The 22,510-nt window shown below is 41.9% G+C and overlaps 1 protein-coding gene across 2 annotated transcripts in view; it reads left to right on the top strand.

Annotated features, from left to right (window-relative positions):
* LOC139747028 (uncharacterized) overlaps positions 1-22,510 on the top strand; it is a 585,752-nt gene that overhangs the window by 273,544 nt on the left and 289,698 nt on the right. For both annotated transcript variants that reach the window (XM_071658778.1, XM_071658771.1), the window contains 3 exons: positions 292-488; positions 4,237-4,358; positions 9,298-9,550. In XM_071658778.1, the coding sequence (XP_071514879.1) occupies positions 292-488; positions 4,237-4,358; positions 9,298-9,550 (572 nt within the window). The remainder of the gene's footprint in view (positions 1-291; positions 489-4,236; positions 4,359-9,297; positions 9,551-22,510) is intronic.

The following is a 22,510-nucleotide window of genomic DNA, read 5'->3' as shown; positions in this document are numbered from 1 at the left end:
CAGTCAGTGGGATAAATATATTCATAAACAGTTATAGTATTTTCTTAAGGATGCAGTATGGAATATAGATCTGTTCCTGGATCATACATTAATTTCCTCCCTTTTAGTTTTGCTCCCTTGCATGACAGATATGTATCATTTGAAAGGCAGAACATTTGCAGTGTACTTATTTCTTTTGTTGATTGTATTATCTTGGCCGTCTCTTTCCCATTATTAAAAAGTGCAGGAGAATTTGTTATCATTGCTTCATTGCTTTTGTTTGGGTAATATGCCTCTTATGGTTGACAAAAGTGATGAGGAACTGATAGAAGAAGATGATGGTGATGCTCCTCTTCGATCCCGCCGTCGCTCCCAGCAACCTCATGCCCAATCTAAAGACCGGAACCGTCATTCAGCCACCCGCCATCGCCGCCGTCAAGACTCTGGGCGTATCTCAGTCAATAATTTAACCACATCCCACAGTGGACGCTCCAAACACAACCGCTTCAGTGAGTATCATTAGAAATGCTTGCTTTTCTTTTGTGTGTTGGTATGAAATGATGTTAGAAATTGCAGTTTCTGTCACCTTCTAGAATGATAGAGAATCTCTGTTGGTGTCTCTGTGTATTATTGAATTTTAATGGACTTTGTTTAACCCTCAAACTGCCATAATCAACAGATGATAATGCATGGTTCACTGCTATTATCATTAGCAGATGATTTGATGGTCCTGCCCTCATTGAATTCCAAGGTAATGTGTGATTTCACAAATTATCAATAGATGTTCCCAGCTTTCTCCACCCATAGCTAGAAATGTATTACATGCCTTAGTTACCCATATATATCAACATAAAAGGTTGTACATTATGCAAGCTCCCACTCTCTCCATAAGTAAAACACCAGCTAACAAAAATTTTGCCAGTTCTGATATAAAGAAACGGTTAGCAAAGTCATGCAAAATTTTATTGATCCAAAAGTATTAATACTTCTTGTTATATAAGATGATTATTTTATCAATTATATATGTAATATTTATTTTGATTGAGTAAAAATGCATGGAAAACACATGTTTGTCATACAATAAGGAAATAGAATTTAAAGAGATGCTTGAGAAATAAGATGAAATGTGTTTTGTTCTTAGATATGTACACACCTCAACAGTGCATTATGCTCAGGGGAACCAATGGATAAAAATAAAGATAAACTGTTCATTAGTTTTATTTATATCCAGTTTTGATAGGTGATTTGCTTCCCTTTTCCTCTTTATACATTCTTGAAGGCATGAAGACTGATTCTGCCAAGTTCTTGAGATTCTATGGGTCCAAATTATGCCACTCTTCATGAATGGCTGTCTCAAGCTTGGGGACACTGCTGATATCCTTCCCTGAAATTCGGCGCTTAATGATGCTCCACAAGTTCTCTATCGGATTAATATCTGGGCTGTTTCCAGGCCAGTCATGAAGTGGATTCCACAGTCAATAAGCTGCTGCTTCACAGATTGTGCCATATGGTAAAGAGCACCATCTTGCATGAACATATCTGCATAGCACTTCTAGAAACAGTCTGGTAGATAGCCCATCAGTAGCAGAAGGTAGTTGCGCTGATTCATGGTTTGATGTTTGGGCAGTATGACAAGGTCACCAATTCCATCATAAGAAAAACAACCCCAAACCATGAGAGATTTCACAGTACTAAAAGTGTACTTGGGATTGAGAGAGGTCACTCCCAGTGTGCCGATAGACATGATGACTCAGTTACAATTCAAGAAAAACAAGGCTTTCTCACAAAGCTCCATAGCATTTGCTTCCACTTTGTCATATCCCAATGAAGGTATGTCTTGGAAAATGCGATCCTTGGATGCCTCTGCATAAGGGTGAGGAGGGGCTTCTTTCCGGCTTGATGGCAGCTAAAGTGTAGGTTGTCTGGATGCATCAATGAATGATCCTTACTGACACCACCAATCAGTGTTGGGTTTTTTCATTTAATTTTCATGCTGACAAATGTGGATTAGCTTCTAGCTGACATTTCAGGATGGTTAATGTTTGTGGTGAAGTCTTCCGAGCCTTCCCAGGTTTTTTTTGCTTGCTGGTGTTGCTTCGGCAGGAGTGTGTGATGTCCCTCGGTTGTTTAATTTGTTTATGGATGGGGTGGTTAGGGAGGTAAATGCACAAGTTTTGGAGAGAGGGGTGATTATACAGTCTGTTGGGGATGAGAGGGCCTGGAAAGTGTTAGTTGTTAGCTGATTCGAGTGAGAAACTGCAGAAGTTGGTGACTGAGTTTGGAAAAGTGTGAGAAAGGAAAAGTTGAGAGTAAATGTGTATAAGAGCAAGGTTTTTAGGTTCAGTAGGGTTGAGGGACAAGTTGATTGGGATGTAAGTTTGAATGGAGAAGAATTGGAGGAAGTGAAGTTTTTTAGATAGATATCTGGGAAGGATCATTGTGGTTTCGGAAGTGGTAGAGGATGTGTGGTTCAGATATTTGCTTTAAAGAATGTATGTGAGAAAACAGATGGATTTGTATGTAGTATTTATGGATCTGTGGAAAGCATATGATAGGGTTGATAGAGATGCCTTTTGAAAAGTTAAGAATATATAGTATGGAATGAAAGCTGCTAGAAGCAATAAGGAGTTTTTATAAAGGTTCTAAGGCATTTGTACGAATAGGAAGAGAGGAGAGTTAATGGTTTGAAGTGAAGGTTGATGTGCAGCAGGGGTGTTGATGTCATCATTGTTGTGTAATTTGTGTATGGATGAGTTGGAGGTAAATGCAATAATCTTGGAGAAAGGGGAGAGTATACAGCCTGTGAGAGATGAGGGGGCTAGGTTCATGAGTTAGTTGCTGTTTGCTGATGATATAACGCTGGTGGCCAATTTAAGTGAGAAACTACCAAAGTTGGTGAATGAGTTGGGAAGAGTGTGTGAAAGTAGAAAGTTGAGAATGGATGTGAATAAAAGGAAGGTTATTAGGTTTAGCAGGGTTGAGGGACAGGCTAGCTGGGCTTTGAGTTTGAATGGAGAAAAGTCGTTGGTAGTGAAGTATTTTTAGATACCTGGGATTGGTCATGGCAGCAAATTGAAACATGGAAGCAGAAGTAAGTCTTAAGGTGGGTTAGGGGAGGTTATGGGAGCACTGAAGAATGTATGGAAAGAGGAAATGATATCTGGGAAGGCAAAAATAGGTGTGTTTGAAGGTATAATAGTCCCAACAATATTATATGGATGCCAAGCATAAGCTATCGATAAGGCTGTGTTGAGGAGGGTGGATGCATTGGATATGAAATGTTTGAGACAGTATGTGGTGTGAGGTGGTTCGATTGAGTAAGAAATGAAAGGGCAAGAGAATTATGCAGTAATAAGAGGTTTGTGATTGAGAGAGCTGAAGAGGGTGTGCTGAGATGGTTTGGACATATGGAGAGAATGAGTAAGAAAAGGTTGACAAAGAAGATGTATGTGTCAGAAGTGGAGGGAAAAAAGAGAGCAAGGAGACCAAATTGGAGATGGGAGGATTGAGTGAAAAATTTTTTGAGTGATCGTGGCTTGAATATGTGGGAGAGTGAAAGGTGTGGAAGTGATGGAGCGATGTGGTATAATGGGGTGGATGTGCTGTTAGTGGACTGAACCAGGGTACATGAAGTGTTTAGGGTAAACCATGGAAAGGTCTCTGAGGCCTGGTTGTGAGCAAGGAGTGATGATGTCAGTATATTACACATGATAGTGAGAGAATGGATACGAGTGGATTTAGCCTTTCTTTGTCTTTTCCTTGTGCTGCCTCGCTAATGTTGGAAACAGCAATCAAGTATAAAATAAAGTAACTCTTAATTGACAGTTTTATTTGATAAGAATAGCCAGCTGTTGCATTTTCACTATATCTGAGCTAGCTACAGACTGCCTCCTGTGTTGCTGAATATGGTGAATACTCATAGTCCTTGGGCCACCAGAAAAAGATTCAGAAAAAAAGGCTTACTCACTGCACATATGTTTTTCCATGTGAGAAATGTATAAATCACTAATAGGTCACTAAAACTGAGACATTTGAATGCCAGTATTAAATTGTAAATGAGAATTGATGAGCTTGTGTTTAAAAGCTTGGTTGGTTTTATGTTGTATGTTTTTTGGCAATGTTTATAAATAGCTTCTTTATGATCGTTAATGTCTTTAGACTTGTTTGCGTAGAGTTCCGTCTCATACTTATAAAAGAATGCACATCATTTTGTTTTGTATATATAGGAAATGAAGAAATTGAAATGATTTCCAACAGGGGGAAGTAGTGCTCCCAAACCCATGTGGGAATTGACTGGTGCTATTGATGGATCCAGCTACAAGTCTCCCTCCAACACCACACTGCAGGCTCATCACACTCTTGGCACTGCCCTCTCTCAGGTATTTTTTTTCTATTTTGAAAGTATATTGCTATGTTATTGGAAAGTAAATTTAGAATTGGGATGAGAGAGATCATTAAATTTTAGGGAAAATAAACAGATGTTTTGGAAGGAGGTAAATAAAGTGCATAAGACAAGAGAACAAATGGGAACATTGGTGAAAGGGTCAAATGGGGAGGTAATAACAAGCAGTGTAGTGAGAGGGAGATGGAGTAAGTACTTTGAAGGTTTGTTGAATATGTGTGATGATAGAGTGTCAGATATAAGGTGTTTTGGTTGAGGTGGTGTGCGAAGTGAGATGGGTCAGGGAGAATGATTTGGGAAACAGATGAAAGCCAGCAAGGCAGTAAGTTTGGATGGTATTGCTGTGGAATTTATTAAGAAAGGGGGTGACTGTTTTGTTGTCTGGTTGGTGAGGATATTCAGTGTATGTATGATTCATGGTGAAGGGTCAAATGGGGAGGTAATAACAAGCAGTGTAGTGAGAGGGAAATGGAGTGAGTACTTTGAAGGTTTGTTGAATATGTGTGATGATAGAGTGTCAGATATAGGGTGTTTTGGTTGAGGTGGTGGCGAAGTGAGATGGGTCAGGGAGAATGATTTGGGAAACAGATGAAAGCCAGCAAGGCAGTAAGTTTGGATGGTATTGCTGTGGAATTTATTAAGAAAGGGGGTGACTGTTTTGTTGTCTGGTTGGTGAGGATATTCAGTGTATGTATGATTCATGGTGAAGTGCCTGAGGATTGGCAGAATGCATGCATAGAGCCACTGTACAAAGGCAAAGGTGATAAAGACGAGTGTTCAAATTACAGAGGTATAAGTTTGTTGAGTATTCCTGGGAGATTATATGGGAGGGCATTGATTGAGAGGATGAAGGCATGTGCAGAGCATCAGATTGGGGAAGAGCAGTGTGGTTTCAGAAGTGGTAGAGGATGTGTGGATCAGGTGCTTGCTTTGAAGAATGTGCGTGAGAAATACTTAGAAAAACAGTGTGATTTGTATGTAGCATTTATGGATCTAGAGAAGGCATATGATAGAGTTGATAGAGATGCTCTGTGGAAGGTATTAAGAGTATTTGGTGTGGGAGGTAAGTTGCTAGAAGTAGTGAAAAGTTATTTGTCAAGGATGTAAGGCATGTGTACAAGTAGGAAGAGAGGAAAGTGATTGGTTCCTAGTGATTGTCAGTTTACGGCAGGGGTGCGTGATGTCTCCATGGTTGTTTAATTTGTTTATGGATGGGGTTGTTAGGGAGGTGAATGCAAGAATTTTTGAGAGAGGGGCAAGTATGCAGTCTATTCTGAATGAGAGGGCTTGGAAAGTAAGTTGTTGTTTGCTGATGATACAGCACTGGTGGCTGCTTTGGATGAGAAACTGCAGAAGTTGGTGACTGAGTTTGGTAAAGTGTGTGAAAGAAGAAAGCTGAGAGTAATGTGAATAAGAGCAAGGTTATTATGTTCAGTTGGGTTGAGGGACAAGTATATTGGGAGATATTCATACATATTCATACTTGCTGCCTTCATCCATTCCTGTCGCCACCCCACCACAGGAATGCGTCAGAGGTGGAGGGAACGAGTAGAAGTGGGAGACCAAAGTGTTGGTTTAAGGATGGAGTGAAAAATATTTTGAGCGATCAGGGCCTGAACGTACAGGAGGGTGAAAGGCGTGCAAGGAACAGAGTGAATTGGAAGGATGTGGTGTACTGGGGTTGACGTGCTGTCACTGGATTGAACCAGGGAATGTGAAGCGTCTGGGGTAAACCGTGGAAAGGGAGCTGTGGTTTCGGTGCATTACACATGACAGCTAGAGACTGAGTGTGAACAAATGTGGCCTTTTGTCGTTTCCTTGTGATATCTCGCAGGGGGGAGGGGGATTCTATTTCATGTGTGACTGGGTGGCGACAGGAATGAATAAAGGCAGCAAGTATGAATATGTACATGTGTATATGTCTGTGTATGTATATGTATGTATATTTTGAAATGCATAGGTATGTAAATGTGTGTGTGTGTGTGGGCTTCTGTGTATATGCATGTATATGTTAAGCCATTCTTTCGTCTGTTTTCTTGCGCTGCCTTGCTAACGTGGGAGACAGCAACAAAGTATGATAAACATAGATATAAATTAAAGAACATGTCTTTAATTTGTTTATGGATGGGGTTGTTAGGGAGGTAAATGCAAGAGTTTTGGAAAGAGGGGCAAGTATGAAGTCTGTTGGGGATGAGAGAGCTTGGGAAGTGAGTCAGTTGTTGTTCGCTGATGATACAGCGCTGGTGGCGGATTCATGTGAGAAACTGCAGAAGCTGGTGACGGAGTTTGGTAAAGTGTGTGGAAGAAGAAAGTTAAGAGTAAATGTGAATAAGAGCAAGGTTATTAGGTACAGTAGGGTTGAGGGTCAAGTCAATTGGGAGGTGAGTTTGAATGGAGAAAAACTGGAGGAAGTGAAGTGTTTTAGATATCTGGGAGTGGATCTGTCAGCGGATGGAACCATGGAAGCGGAAGTGGATCATAGGGTGGGGGAGGGGGCGAAAATTTTGGGAGCCTTGAAAAATGTGTGGAAGTCGAGAACATTATCCCGGAAAGCAAAAATGGGTATGTTTGAAGGAATAGTGGTTCCAACAATGTTGTATGGTTGCGAGGCGTGGGCTATGGATAGAGTTGTGCGCAGGAGGATGGATGTGCTGGAAATGAGATGTTTGAGGACAATGTGTGGTGTGAGGTGGTTTGATCGAGTAAGTAACGTAAGGGTAAGAGAGATGTGTGGAAATAAAAAGAGCGTGGTTGAGAGAGCAGAAGAGGGTGTTTTGAAATGGTTTGGGCACATGGAGAGAATGAGTGAGGAAAGATTGACCAAGAGGATATATGTGTCGGAGGTGGAGGGAACGAGGAGAAGAGGGAGACCAAATTGGAGGTGGAAAGATGGAGTGAAAAGGATTTTGTGTGATCGGGGCCTGAACATGCAGGAGGGTGAAAGGAGGGCAAGGAATAGAGTGAATTGGAGCGATGTGGTATACAGGGGTTGACGTGCTGTCAGTGGATTGAATCAAGGCATGTGAAGCGTCCGGGGTAAACCATGGAAAGCTGTGTAGGTATGTATATTTGCGTGTGTGGACGTGTGTATGTACATGTGTATGGGGGGGGTTGGGCCATTTCTTTCATCTGTTTCCTTGCGCTACCTCGCAAACGCGGGAGACAGCGACAAAGTATAAAAAAAAAAAAAAAAAAAAAAATCTTTAAGATTTTGTAAACTGCTTGTCAGTGACAGTAGTTAAACTAGTTGATATAATGTTACCATGAACATAATTTTGAACAATGATTAATGAGTTTTTGTAGTAACAAAACATGATACAGATGAATATTTACAGTAATGGTGCTAATAAAGAAAATCACGTAACCTAAAGAAATATAATTATTTATAGAATCCCAAGTTCTTTTTGGAAGATATGTAAAGATGATCTCTTTCAGTTATCATTGTATGAATATACCATACTTGATAAAAAAAAAGAGCAGTGTGGTTTCAGAAGTGGTAGAGGATGTGTGGATCAGGTGTTTGCTTTGAAGAATGTATGTGAGAAATACTTAGAAAAGCAAATGGATTTGTATGTAGCATTTATGGATCTGGAGAAGGCATATGATAGAGTTGATAGAGATGCTGTGTGGAAGGTATTAAGAATATATGGTGTGGAAGGAAAGTTGTTAGAAGCAGTGAAAAGTTTTTATCGAGGATGTAAGGCATGTGTACGTGTAGGAAGAGAGGAAAGTGATTGGTTCTCAGTGAATGTAGGTTTGCGGCAGGGGTGTGTGATGTCTCCATGGTTGTTTAATTTGTTTATAGATGGGGTTGTTAGGGAGGTAAATGCAAGAGTTTTGGAAAGAGGGGCAAGTATGAAGTCTGTTGGGGATGAGAGAGCTTGGGAAGTGAGTCAGTTGTTGTTCGCTGATGATACAGCGCTGGTGGCTGATTCATGTGAGAAACTGCAGAAGCTGGTGACTGAGTTTGGTAAAGTGTGTGGAAGAAGAAAGTTAAGAGTAAATGTGAATAAGAGCAAGGTTATTAGGTACAGTAGGGTTGAGGGTCAAGTCAATTGGGAGGTGAGTTTGAATGGAGAAAAACTGGAGGAAGTGAAGTGTTTTAGATATCTGGGAGTGGATCTGGCAGCGGATGGAACCATGGAAGCGGAAGTGGATCATAGGGTGGGCGAGGGGGCGAAAATCCTGGGGGCCTTGAAGAATGTGTGGAAGTCGAGAACATTATCTCGGAAAGCAAAAATGGGTATGTTTGAAGGAATAGTGGTTCCAACAATGTTGTATGGTTGCGAGGCGTGGGCTATGGATAGAGTTGTGCGCAGGAGGATGGATGTGCTGGAAATGAGATGTTTGAGGACAATGTGTGGTGTGAGGTGGTTTGATCGAGTGAGTAACGTAAGGGTAAGAGAGATGTGTGGAAATAAAAAGAGCGTGGTTGAGAGAGCAGAAGAGGGTGTTTTGAAGTGGTTTGGGCACATGGAGAGGATGAGTAAGGAAAGATTGACCAAGAGGATATATGTGTCGGAGGTGGAGGGAGCAAGGAGAAGAGGGAGACCAAAGTGGAGGTGGAAAGATGGAGTGAAAAAGATTTTGTGTGATCGGGGCCTGAACATGCAGGAGGGTGAAAGGAGGGCAAGGAATAGAGTGAATTGGAGCGATGTGGTATACCGGGGTTGACGTGCTGTCAGTGGATTGAATCAAGGCATGTGAAGCGTCCGGGGTAAACCATGGAAAGCTGTGTAGGTATGTATATTTGCATGTGTGGATGTATGTATATACATGTGTATGGGGGGGGGGGCATTTCTTTCATCTGTTTCCTTGCGCTGCCTCGCAAACGTGGGAGACAGCGACAAAGTATAAAAAAAAAAAAAAAAAAATACATCTTCAAACATTGGTTTACTGTATGTTGATTTTTACAGCTAAGTCAAGTGCAGGGAACAATCAATAACCTACAGGAAAGCCTTCGTCTCGAGCAGAACCAGGTTTTAGGCAACAGCACAAGCCAGTATCCCCAGTTTCTTCCACAGTTCCTGCCTGATCATTCTACCTCTGGCCTAACATCAACAACCATGCAGCATGTACCAGGGATTGGAGTCCCCACAAGTGGAGTTCAGACCCTCACTCCCATGTCACCCTATGCTGGACTTGGGTCATTGGCTTTGGGCAATCAAGGTGAGAGTTTTAGTTATATAATCAAGAGCACTATGTCACTGTAGCATCATTTGTGTAAAGTTGTTATACTTGTAGATGTGTAGAAGGATATTGCAGTATGTTATGGAGAATTTTACCCATTTACTTTTTATTTTTGACTTATCCTTTAGTAAGGTAAGTGCTTAAACATGCTTGTCTTTTTTCATTATGCAGTGAGCTTTGTTGTTGATACAGTTAGATATTTTATAAACCACATAAACTGCACATGAAAACATTTGGTTTTAAAGTCCAGCCCTTTGAGAGACTGGCTAGTGACAGGCATGAGTTGATGGTCTAGATTGGGAGTTGAGAGTGGGCTACCATGTATTCTTATTGATGAAAATTTCAATGTAGCTCTCATATTTTATTGAAGCTGTTCTACCTTTTGTGGGATTTTGTTGTTTGAGTACAATTTCTAATTCAAAGCTCCTTTTTTTCGTGGAGATGCTTATTTCATTGTACAGAACTTCACTAGCTTTCTCTTATTCTCGATTACAATTTTATTATACAAGTTGAGAGTCCCTTATCTGAAATGCCTGGGACCAGAAGTGTTTTGGGTTTTGGATTTTTTCAGATTTTCGAATATTTCTATATACCAAATAAGTTAGGAAAACAGGATGGTGTGAAAACAAATGGGTTAGAGCTGAGACATACTTCAATGTTTTGATTGTTTATTGGTTTTCCTCAGGAGATACTGATTCCAGCATTCGGCGGGGCCACATTCCCCAGCAAGTGATGGTCACCCAGTCTGATGCCTTGGCATGTCGCTCTCTGATTTGATTGCTTTTCCTGCTAGCTCCACTTGTTCACAGCGATCTCCGCTGCCTGATGCAATCAGCAGATGAACCCAGACCTTGTGTTAACGTTGTCTTTTTTAGCTATGTAAGCTGCTTCTGATGCCTTTCTTATTTATTTGCTTAGGCCCTTGTGCAGTATTCTCACCTTGTCCCATGACATGGATTTGCAGCGACAAGTTCTGCTCTGTATACATTGTGCTGGTACTTGCAAGAGATAACAGAGTGGAACTCAATTCTAAATACAAAATTTTTTTGTTTCATATATACCTTATACACATAACCTGAAGGTAATTTTGCCCTAGAAACAAAGTTTGTGTAACACTGAACTATCAGAAAGCTAAGGTATCACAACCTCAGCTATTTTAAATTGCTTTTTTAAATTTTCCCTCCAGAGCTATCTGCCTCATTACTGGTGGTTTTTGTCGTAGAAGTCTCTCTTTGATTTTATTAACTGACATGATTTTTTGTTCTGTTATGAATGCTTGCTGCTCAAGTTCTTCAATAAGTCCATCGCACCTTTTTACCCTGTCGTCTATAGGCACTTTTTCTGCAGTGTTAATAAAGTCATCTTCAACATCTGTTATCACAATCACCTTTATTCAGAACCATTTCAGCTATTTCACCATCAGTCAGTAAATGAATAACTGGAGCCTCATTATCTGCAGGCCTTTCCTAACATTTTCAACAGTATCTGTACCACAGAGCAGATTCGAATGAGAAACTGCAGAAGTTGGAGACTGAGTTTGGAAAAGTGTGTGGAAGGAGAAAGTTCAAAGTAAATATGAATAAGAGCAAAGTTATTACAATCAGCAGGGTTGATGTACAAGTTAGTTGGAATGTAAGTTTGAATGGAGAAAAATTGGAGGAAGTGAAGTGTTTTAGATATCTGGGAGTGGACTCAGAAGCGAAAGGAGCCATGAAAGTGGAAGTGAGTCATAGGTTGGGGGAGAGGGTGAAGGTTCTGGGAGAGATGAAGAATGTGTGGAAAGAACGTTATCTCGGAGAGCAAAAATGGGCATGTTTGAAGGAATAGTAGTTCCAACAGTATTATGTGGTTGCGAGGCATCGGCCATATATAGGGTTGTACGGAGGAGGTTGGATGTATTGGAAATGAAATGTTTGAGGACAGTATGATGTGTGAGTTGGTTTGATTGAGTAAATAATGAAAGGGTAAAAGGTATGTGTGATAATAAAAAGAGTGTGGTTTAGAGAGCAGAAGAGGGTGTGTTGAAATGGTTTGAACATATGGATAGAATGAGTGAAGAAAGATTGACAAAAAGGATATATTTGTCAGAGGTGGAGGGAACAAGAAGAAGTCGGAAACCAAATTAGAGGTGGAAGGATGGAGTGAAAAGTATTTTGAACAATTGGGGCCTGAACTTGCATAAAGGTGAGAGGCTTGCGAGGAATAGAGTGAATTAGAATGATGTGGTATACCGGGGTCAACGTACTGTTAATGGACTGAACTAGGGCATGTGAAACATCTGGAGTGAACCATGGAATGGTCTTAGAGAATGAGTGTGAACAGATGTAGCCTTTCTTTGTCTGTTTTTTGGTGCTACCTTGCTGATGCAGGGAGTGGCGATGCTGTTTCCTGTGGGGCGGGGTGGTGCTGGGAATGGATGAAAGTGAGCAGTATGAATATATACGTATGTGTATGCATGTATTTTAACTTTCTAAAAGGGGAAACAGAAGAAGGAGTCATGCGGGGAGTGCTCATCCTCCTCCAAGGCTCAGATTGGGGTGTCTAAATGTGTGTGGATGTAACCAAGATGAGAAAAAAGGAGAGATAGGTAGTATGTTTGAGGAAAGGAATGTGGATGTTTTGGCTCTGAGTGAAACAAAGCTCAAGTTTGGCTCTGAGTTAAACAAAGCTCAAGTGAAAGGGGAAGAGTGGTTTGGGAATGTCTTGGGAGTAAAGTCAGGGGTTAGTGAGAGGATAAGAGCAAGGGAAGGAGTAGCACTACTCCTGAAACAGGAGTTGTGGGAGTATGTGATAGAGTGTAAGAAAGTAAACTCTAGATTGATATGGGTAAAACTGAAAGTTGATGGAGAGAGATGGGTGATTATTGGTGCATTTGCACCTGGGCATGAGAAGAAAGATCATGAGAGGCAAGTGTTTTGGGAGCAGCTGAATGAGTGTGTTAGTGGTTTTAATGCACGAGACCGGGTTATAGTGATGGGTGATTTGAATGCAAAGGTGAGTAATGTGGCAGTTGAGGGAATAATTGGTATACATGGGGTGTTCAGTGTTGTAAATGGAAATGGTGAAGAGCTTGTAGATTTATGTGCTGAAAAAGGACATGATTGGGAATACCTGGTTTAAAAAGAGAGATATACATAAGTATACGTATGTAAGTAGGAGAGATGGCCAGAGAGCATTATTGGATTACGTGTTAATTGATAGGCGCGCAAAAGAGAGACTTTTGGATGTTAATGTGCTGAGAGGTGCAACTGGAGGGATGTCTGGTCATTATCTTGTGGAGGCGAAGGTGAAGATTTGTAGAGGTTTTCAGAAAAGAAGAGAGAATGTTGGGGTGAAGAGAGTGGTGAGAGTTAGTGAGCTTGGGAAGGAGACTTGTGTGAGGAAGTACCAGGAGAGACTAAGTACAGAATGGAAAAAGGTGAGAACAAAGGAGGTAAGGGGAGTGGGGGAGGAATGGGATGCATTTAGGGAAGCAGTGATGGCTTGCGCAACAGATGCTTGTGGCATGAGAAGTGTGGGAGGTGGGCAGATTAGAAAGGGTAGTGAGTGGTGGGATGAAGAAGTAAGATTATTAGTGAAAGAGAAGAGAGAGGCATTTTTGCAGGGAAATAATGCAAATGAGTGGGAGATGTATAAAAGAAAGAGGCAGGAGGTCAAGAGAAAGGTGAAACAGGTGAAAAAGAGGGTAAATGAGAGTAGGGGTGAGAGAGTATCATTAAATTTTAGGGAGAATAAAAAGATGTTCTGGAAGGAGGTAAATAAAGTGCAAAAGACAAGGGAACAAATGGGAACTTCAGTGAAGGGGGCTAATGGGGAGGTGATAACAAGTAGTGGTGATGTGAGAAGGAGATGGAGTGAGTATTTTGAAGTTTTGTTGAATGTGTTTGATGATAGAGTGGCAGATATAGGGTGTTTAGGTCGAGGTGGTGTGCAAAGTGAGAGGGTTAGGGAGAATGATTTGATAAACAGAGAAGAGGCAGTATAAGCTTTGTGGAAGATGAAAGCTGGTAAGGCAGTGGGTTTGGATGGTATTGCAGTGGAATTTATAAAAAAAAGGGGGTGACTGTGTTGTTGACTGGTTGGTAGGGTTATTTAATGTATGTATGACTCATGGTGAGATGCCTGAGGATTGGCGGAATGCGTGCATAGTGCCATTGTACAAAGGCAAAGGGGATAAGAGTGAGTGCTCAAATTACAGAGGTATAAGTTTGTTGAGTATTCCTGGTGAATTATATGGGAGCGTATTGATTGAGAGGGTGAAGGCATGTACAGAGCATCAGATTGGAGAAGAGCAGTGTGGTTTCAGAAGTGGTAGAGGATGTGTGGATCAGGTGTTTGCTTTGAAGAATGTATGTGAGAAATACTTAGAAAAGCAAATGGATTTGTATGTAGCATTTATGGATCTGAAGAAGGCATATGATAAGAGTTGATAGAGATGCTCTGTGGAAGGTATTAAGAATATATGATGTGGGAGGCAAGTTGTAATAAGCAGTGAAAAGTTTTTATCGAGGATGTAAGGCATGTGTACGTGTAGAAAGAGAGGAAAGTGATTGGTTCTCAGTGAATGTAGGTTTGTGGCAGGGTGTGTGATGTCTCCATGGTTGTTTAATTTGTTTATAGATGGGGTTGTTAGGGAGGTGAATGCAAGAGTTTTGGAAAGAGGGGCAAGTATGCAGTCTTTTGTGGATGAGAGAGCTTGGGAAGTTAGTCAGTTGTTGTTCGCTGATGATACAGCGCTGGTGGCTGATTCATGTGAGAAACTGCAGAAGCTGGTGACTGAGTTTGGTAAAGTGTGTGAAAGAAGAAAGTTAAGAGTAAATGTGAATAAGAGCAAGGTTATTAGGTACAGTAGGGTTGAGGGTCAAGTCACTTGGGAGGTAAGTTTGAATGGAGAAAAACTGGAAGAAGTGAAGTGTTTTAGATATCTGGGAGTGGATTTGGCAGCAGATGGAACCATGGAAGCGGAAGTGAATCATAGGGTGGGGGAGGGGGTGAAAATTCTGGGAGCCTTGAAGAATGTGTGGAAGTCGAGAACATTATCTCGTAAAGCAAAAATGGGTATATTATCCCTGGGTATAGGGGAGAAAGAATACTTCCCACGTACTCCCTGCGTGTCGTAGAAGGCGACTAAAAGGGAAGGGAGTGGGTAACTTGAAATCCTCCCCTCTCGTTTTTGATTTTCCAAAATAAGGAACAGAGAAGGGGGCCAAGTGAGGATATTCCCTCAAAGGCTCAGTCCTCTCTTCTTAACACTACCTCGCTAATGCAGGAAATGGCAAGTAGTAAGTAATGTAAGGGTAAGAGAGATGTGTGGAAATAAAAAGTGTGTGGTTGAGAGAGCAGAAGAGGGTCTTTTGAAATGGTTTGGTCACATGGAGAGAATGAGTGAGGAAAGATTGACCAAGAGGATATATGTGTCAGAGGTGGAGGGAATGAGGAGAAGTGGGAGACCAAATTGGAGATGGAAAGATGGAGTGAAAAAAATTTTGAGTGATCGGGGCCTGAACATGCAGGAGAGTGAAAGGCGTGCAAGGAATAGAGTGAATTGGAACGATGTGGTGTACCGGGGTCGACATGCTGTCAATGGATTGAACCAGGGCATGTGAAGCGTTTGGGGTAAACCATGGAAAGTTGTCTGGGGCCTGGATGTGGAAAGGGAGCTGTGGTTTTGCGAGAGACTGATTGTGAACGAATGTGGCCTTTGTTGTCTTTTCCTAGCGCTACCTCGCACACACGAGGGGGGAGGGGGAGTTATTCCATGTGTGGTGAGGTGGCGATGGGAATAAATAAAAGGCAGACAGTATGGATTATGTTCATGTGTATATATGTATATGTCTGTGTGTATATATATATATGTATACATTGAGATGTATAGGTATGTATATTTGCGTGTGTGGACGTGTATGTATATACATGTGTATGTGGGTGGGTTGGGCCATATATATATATATATATATATATATATATATATATATATATATATATATATATATATATATATATTTTTTTTTTTTTTTTTTTTTTTTTTTTTTATACTTTGTCGCTGTCTCCCGCGTTTGCGAGGTAGCGCAAGGAAACAGACGAAAGAAATGGCCCAACCCCCCCCCCATACACATGTACATACACACGTCCACACACGCAAATATACATACCTACACAGCTTTCCATGGTTTACCCCAGACGCTTCACATGCCTTGATTCAATCCACTGACAGCACGTCAACCCCTGTATACCACATCGCTCCAATTCACTCTATTCCTTGCCCTCCTTTCACCCTCCTGCATGTTCAGGCCCCGATCACACAAAATCTTTTTCACTCCATCTTTCCACCTCCAATTTGGTCTCCCTCTTCTCCTCGTTCCCTCCACCTCCGACACATATATCCTCTTGGTCAATCTTTCCTCACTCATTCTCTCCATGTGCCCAAACCATTTCAAAACACCCTCTTCTGCTCTCTCAACCACGCTCTTTTTATTTCCACACATCTCTCTTACCCTTACGTTACTTACTCGATCAAACCACCTCACACCACACATTTTCCTCAAACATCTCATTTCCAGCACATCCATCCTCCTGCGCACATCTCTATCCATAGCCCACGCCTCGCAACCATACAACATTGTTGGAACCACTATTCCTTCAAACATACCCATTTTTGCTTTCCGAGATAATGTTCTCGACTTCCACGCATTTTTCAAGGCTCCCAGAATTTTCGCCCCCTCCCCCACCCTATGATCCACTTCCGCTTCCATGGTTCCATCCACTGACAGATCCACTCCCAGATATCTAAAACACTTCACTTCCTCCAGTTTTTCTCCATTCAAACTCACCTCCCAACTGACTTGACCCTCAACCCTACTGTACCTAATAACCTTGCTCTTATTCACATGACCATGACCATGAGTCATACATACATTAAATATGGGGGGCGCTGCTTACTGCATAGCAGCAATGGAATCAGCTGCACAGTATATTCCACTGATGAAGGAAAAGATTGAGACCTCACTTCCTGGATTAAGTGCATCAGCAAGCCACTACAGCAGTGTTGCGATGAATGCATTGCAGGTTGGCTTCACTACTGTCAGAGATGCATCAGCACCATATTTATCTCAGGCTCATGAATTTGTCACCACAAAAGTCTTTGTAGGACCTCTTGCCCCAGAGAAATTACAAGAATACATGTTTGATGCAATGAATTCTATAAGCCAGTTGCTCTTACGAATGCATTCCAGTCTTGTCGGTACTTTAGAAGACAATAACAGTGCATCTAACAAGACCAGCTAATGATCTTTAAGTCTGGATTCATGGGTATCTTAGTCTTTTGTATGTGATATATATATATATATATATATATATATATATATATATATATTTTTTTTTTTTTTTTTTTTTTTTTATACTTTGTCGCTGTCTCCCGCGTTTGCGAGGTAGCGCAAGGAAACAGACGAAAGAAATGGCCCAACCCCTCCCCCCATACACATGTACATACACACGTCCACACACGCAAATATACATACCTACACAGCTTTCCATGGTTTACCCCAGACGCTTCACATGCCTTGCTTCAATCCACTGACAGCACGTCAACCCCTGTATACCACATCGCTCCAATTCACTCTATTTCTTGCCCTCCTTTCACCCTCCTGCATGTTCAGGCCCCGATCACACAAAATCTTTTTCACTCCATCTTTCCACCTCCAATTTGGTCTCCCTCTTCTCCTCGTTCCCTCCACCTCCGACACATATATCCTCTTGGTCAATCTCTCCTCACTCATTCTCTCCATGTGCCCAAACCATTTCAAAACACCCTCTTCTGCTCTCTCAACCACGCTCTTTTTATTTCCACACATCTCTCTTACCCTTACGTTACTTACTCGATCAAACCACCTCACACCACACATTGTCCTCAAACATCTCATTTCCAGCACATCCATCCTCCTGCGCACAACTCTATCCATAGCCCACGCCTCGCAACCATACAACATTGTTGGAACCACTATTCCTCAAACATACCCATTTTTGCTTTCCGAGATACTGTTCTCGACTTCCACACATTTTTCAAGGCTCCCAAAATTTTCGCCCCCTCCCCCACCCTATGATCCACTTCCGCTTCCATGGTTCCATCCGCTGACAGATCCACTCCCAGATATCTAAAACACTTCACTTCCTCCAGTTTTTCTCCATTCAAACTCACCTCCCAATTGACTTGACCCTCACCCCTACTGTACCTAATAACCTTGCTCTTATTCACATTTACTCTCAACTTTCTTCTTCCACACACTTTACCAAACTCAGTCACCAGCTTCTGCAGTTTCTCACATGAATCAGCCACCAGCGCTGTATCATCAGCGAACAACAACTGACTCACTTCCCAAGCTCTCTCATCCCCAACAGACTTCATACTTGCCCCTCTTTCCAGGACTCTTGCATTTACCTCCCTTACAACCCCATCCATAAACAAATTAAACAACCATGGAGACATCACACACCCCTGCCGCAAACCTACATTCACTGAGAACCAATCACTTTCCTCTCTTCCTACACGTACACATGCCTTACATCCTCGATAAAAACTTTTCACTGCTTCTAACAACTTGCCTCCCACACCATATATTCTTAATACCTTCCACAGAGCATCTCTATCAACTCTATCATATGCCTTCTCCAGATCCATAAATGCTACATACAAATCCATTTGCTTTTCTAAGTATTTCTCACATACATTCTTCAAAGCAAACACCTGATCCACACATCCTCTACCACTTCTGAAACCGCACTGCTCTTCCCCAATCTGATGCTCTGTACATGCCTTCACCCTCTCAATCAATACCCTCCCATATAATTTACCAGGAATACTCAACAAACTTATACCTCTGTAATTTGAGCACTCACTCTTATCCCCTTTGCCTTTGTACAATGGCACTATGCACGCATTCCGCCAATCCTCAGGCACCTCACCATGAGTCATACATACATTAAATAACCTTACCAACCAGTCAACAATACAGTCACCCCCTTTCTTAATAAATTCCACTGCAATACCATCCAAACCTGCTGCCTTGCCGGCTTTCATCTTCCGCAAAGCTTTTACTACCTCTTCTCTGTTTACCAAATCATTTTCCCTAACCCTCTCACTTTGCACACCACCTCGACCAAAACACCCTATATCTGCCACTCTGTCATCAGACACATTCAACAAACCTTCAAAATACTCATTCCATCTCCTTCTCACATCACCGCTACTTGTTATCACCTCCCCATTTACGCCCTTCACTGAAGTTCCCATTTGCTCCCTTGTCTTACGCACCCTATTTACCTCCTTCCAGAACATCTTTTTATTTTCCCTAAAATTTACTGATAGTCTCTCACCCCAACTCTCATTTGCCCTTTTTTTCACCTCTTGCACCTTTCTCTTGACCTCCTGTCTCTTTCTTTTATACTTCTCCCACTCAATTGCATTTTTTCCCTGCAAAAATCGTCCAAATGCCTCTCTCTTCTCTTTCACTAATACTCTTACTTCTTCATCCCACCACTCACTACCCTTTCTAAACAGCCCACCTCCCACTCTTCTCATGCCACAAGCATCTTTTGCGCAATCCATCACTGATTCCCTAAATACATCCCATTCCTCCCCCACTCCCCTTACTTCCATTGTTCTCACCTTCTTCCATTCTGTACACAGTCTCTCCTGGTACTTCCCCACACAGGTCTCCTTCCCAAGCTCACTTACTCTCACCACCTTCTTCACCCCAACATTCACTCCTCTTTTCTGAAAACCCATACTAATCTTCACCTTAGCCTCCACAAGATAATGATCAGACATCCCTCCAGTTGCACCTCTCAGCACATTAACATCCAAAAGTCTCTCTTTCGCGCGCCTGTCAATTAACACGTAATCCAATAACGCTCTCTGGCCATCTCTCCTACTTACATAAGTATACTTATGTATATCTCGCTTTTTAAACCAGGTATTCCCAATCATCAGTCCTTTTTCAGCACATAAATCTACAAGCTCTTCACCATTTCCATTTACAACACTGAACACCCCATGCATACCAATTATTCCCTCAACTGCCACATTACTCACCTTTGCATTCAAATCACCCATCACTATAACCCGGTCTCGTGCATCAAAACCGCTAACACACTCATTTAGCTGCTCCCAAAACACTTGCCTCTCATGATCTTTCTTCTCATGCCCAGGTGCATATGCACCAATAATCACCCACCTCTCTCCATCAACTTTCAATTTTACCCATATTAATCGAGAATTTACTTTCTTACATTCTATCACATACTCCCACAACTCCTGTTTCAGGAGTATTGCTACTCCTTCCCTTGCTCTTGTCCTCTCACTAACCCCTGACTTCACTCCCCAGACATTTCCAAACCACTCTTCCCCTTTACCCTTGAGCTTCGTTTCACTCAGAGCCAAAACATCCAGGTTCCTTTCCTCAAACATACTACCTATCTCTCCTTTTTTCACATCTTGGTTACATCCACACACATTTAGGCACCCCACTCTGAGCCTTCGAGGAGGATGATCACTCCCCGCGTGACTCCTTCTTCTGTTTCCCATTTTAGAAAGTTAATACAAGGAGGGGAGGATTTCCGGCCCCCCGCTCCCGTCCCCTCTAGTCGCTTTCTACGACACGCGAGGAATACGTGGGAAGTATTCTTTCACCCCTATCCCCAGGGATAATATACATATATATATACATATACACACACACACACACACACACACATATGCACATACACACACACACACACACACACATACATATATATACATATGAAAAATGTAAGAAACAATTTAGAAAACAAACTTTTAGCTTGAAATGAATGAAAAAAAATGAATGTCACATAATGGTTCAACCTCTGGCTATGGAAAGGAAATGTACAATTTATTCACACAAACGTCAATAGCAGTTATATATATATATATATATATATATATATATATATATATATATATATTCTCCCCTGTCCCTGGGGATAGGGGAGAAAGAATACTTCCCACGTATTCCCTGCGTGTCGTAGAAGGCGACTAAAAGGGAAGGGAGCGGGGGGCTGGAAATCCTCCCCTCTCATTTTTTTTTTTTTTTTTTTTAATTTTTCCAAAAGAGGGAACAGAGAAGAGGGCCAGGTGAGGATATTCCCTCAAAGGCCCAGTCCTCTGTTCTTAACGCTACCTCGCTATCGCGGGAAATGGCGAATAGTTTGAAAAAAAAAAAAATATATATATATATATTTTTTTTTTTTTTTTTTTATACTTTGTCGCTGTCTCCCGCGTTTGCGAGGTAGCGCAAGGAAACAGACGAAAGAAATGGCCCAACCCCCCCCCATACACATGTATATACATACGTCCACACACGCAAATATACATACCTACACAGCTTTCCATGGTTTACCCCAGACGCTTCACATGCCTTGCTTCAATCCACTGACAGCACGTCAACCCCGGTATACCACATCGCTCCAATTCACTCTATTCCTTGCCCTCCTTTCACCCTCCTGCATGTTCAGGCCCCGATCACACAAAATCTTTTTCACTCCATCTTTCCACCTCCAATTTGGTCTCCCTCTTCTCCTTGTTCCCTCCACCTCCGACACATATATCCTCTTGGTCAATCTTTCCTCACTCATCCTCTCCATGTGCCCAAACCACTTCAAAACACCCTCTTCTGCTCTCTCAACCACGCTCTTTTTATTTCCACACATCTCTCTTACCCTTACGTTACTCACTCGATCAAACCACCTCACACCACACATTGTCCTCAAACATCTCATTTCCAGCACATCCATCCTCCTGCGCACAACTCTATCCATAGCCCACGCCTCGCAACCATACAACATTGTTGGAACCACTATTCCTTCAAACATACCCATTTTTGCTTTCCGAGATAATGTTCTCGACTTCCACACATTCTTCAAGGCTCCCAGGATTTTCGCCCCCTCCCCCACCCTATGATCCACTTCCGCTTCCATGGTTCCATCCGCTGCCAGATCCACTCCCAGATATCTAAAACACTTCACTTCCTCCAGTTTTTCTCCATTCAAACTCACCTCCCAATTGACTTGACCCTCAACCCTACTGTACCTAATAACCTTGCTCTTATTCACATTTACTCTTAACTTTCTTCTTCCACACACTTTTCCAAACTCAGTCACCAGCTTCTGCAGTTTCTCACATGAATCAGCCACCAGCGCTGTATCATCTGTTTACCAAATCATTTTCCCTAACCCTCTCACTTTGCACACCACCTCGACCAAAACACCCTATATCTGCCACTCTATCATCAGACACATTCAGCAAACCTTCAAAATACTCACTCCATCTCCTTCTCACATCACCACTACTTGTTATCACCTCCCCATTTGCGCCCTTCACTGAAGTTCCCATTTGCTCCCTTGTCTTACGCACTTTATTTACATCCTTCCAGAACATCTTTTTATTCTCCCTAAAATTTAATGATACTCTCTCACCCCAACTCTCATTTGCCCTTTTTTTCACCTCTTGCACCTTTCTCTTGACCTCCTGTCTCTTTCTTTTATACATCTCCCACTCAATTGCATTTTTTCCCTGCAAAAATCGTCCAAATGCCTCTCTCTTCTCTTTCACTAATACTCTTACTTCTTCATCCCACCACTCACTACCCTTTCTAATTAACCCACCTCCCACTCTTCTCATGCCACAAGCATCTTTTGCGCAATCCATCACTGATTCCCTAAATACATCCCATTCCTCCCCCACTCCCCTTGATTCCATTGTTCTCACCTTTTTCCATTCTGTACTCAGTCTCTCCTGGTACTTCCTCACACAGGTCTCCTTCTCAAGCTCACTTACTCTCACCACCCTCTTCACCCCAACATTCACTCTTCTTTTCTGAAAACCCATACAAAGCTTTGCGGAAGATGAAAGCCGGCAAGGCAGCA

Source organism: Panulirus ornatus, chromosome 5 (assembly GCF_036320965.1).
Source record: "Panulirus ornatus isolate Po-2019 chromosome 5, ASM3632096v1, whole genome shotgun sequence".
NCBI lineage: Eukaryota > Metazoa > Arthropoda > Malacostraca > Decapoda > Palinuridae > Panulirus > Panulirus ornatus.
This window is presented reverse-complemented; position numbering and strand designations above follow the sequence as displayed.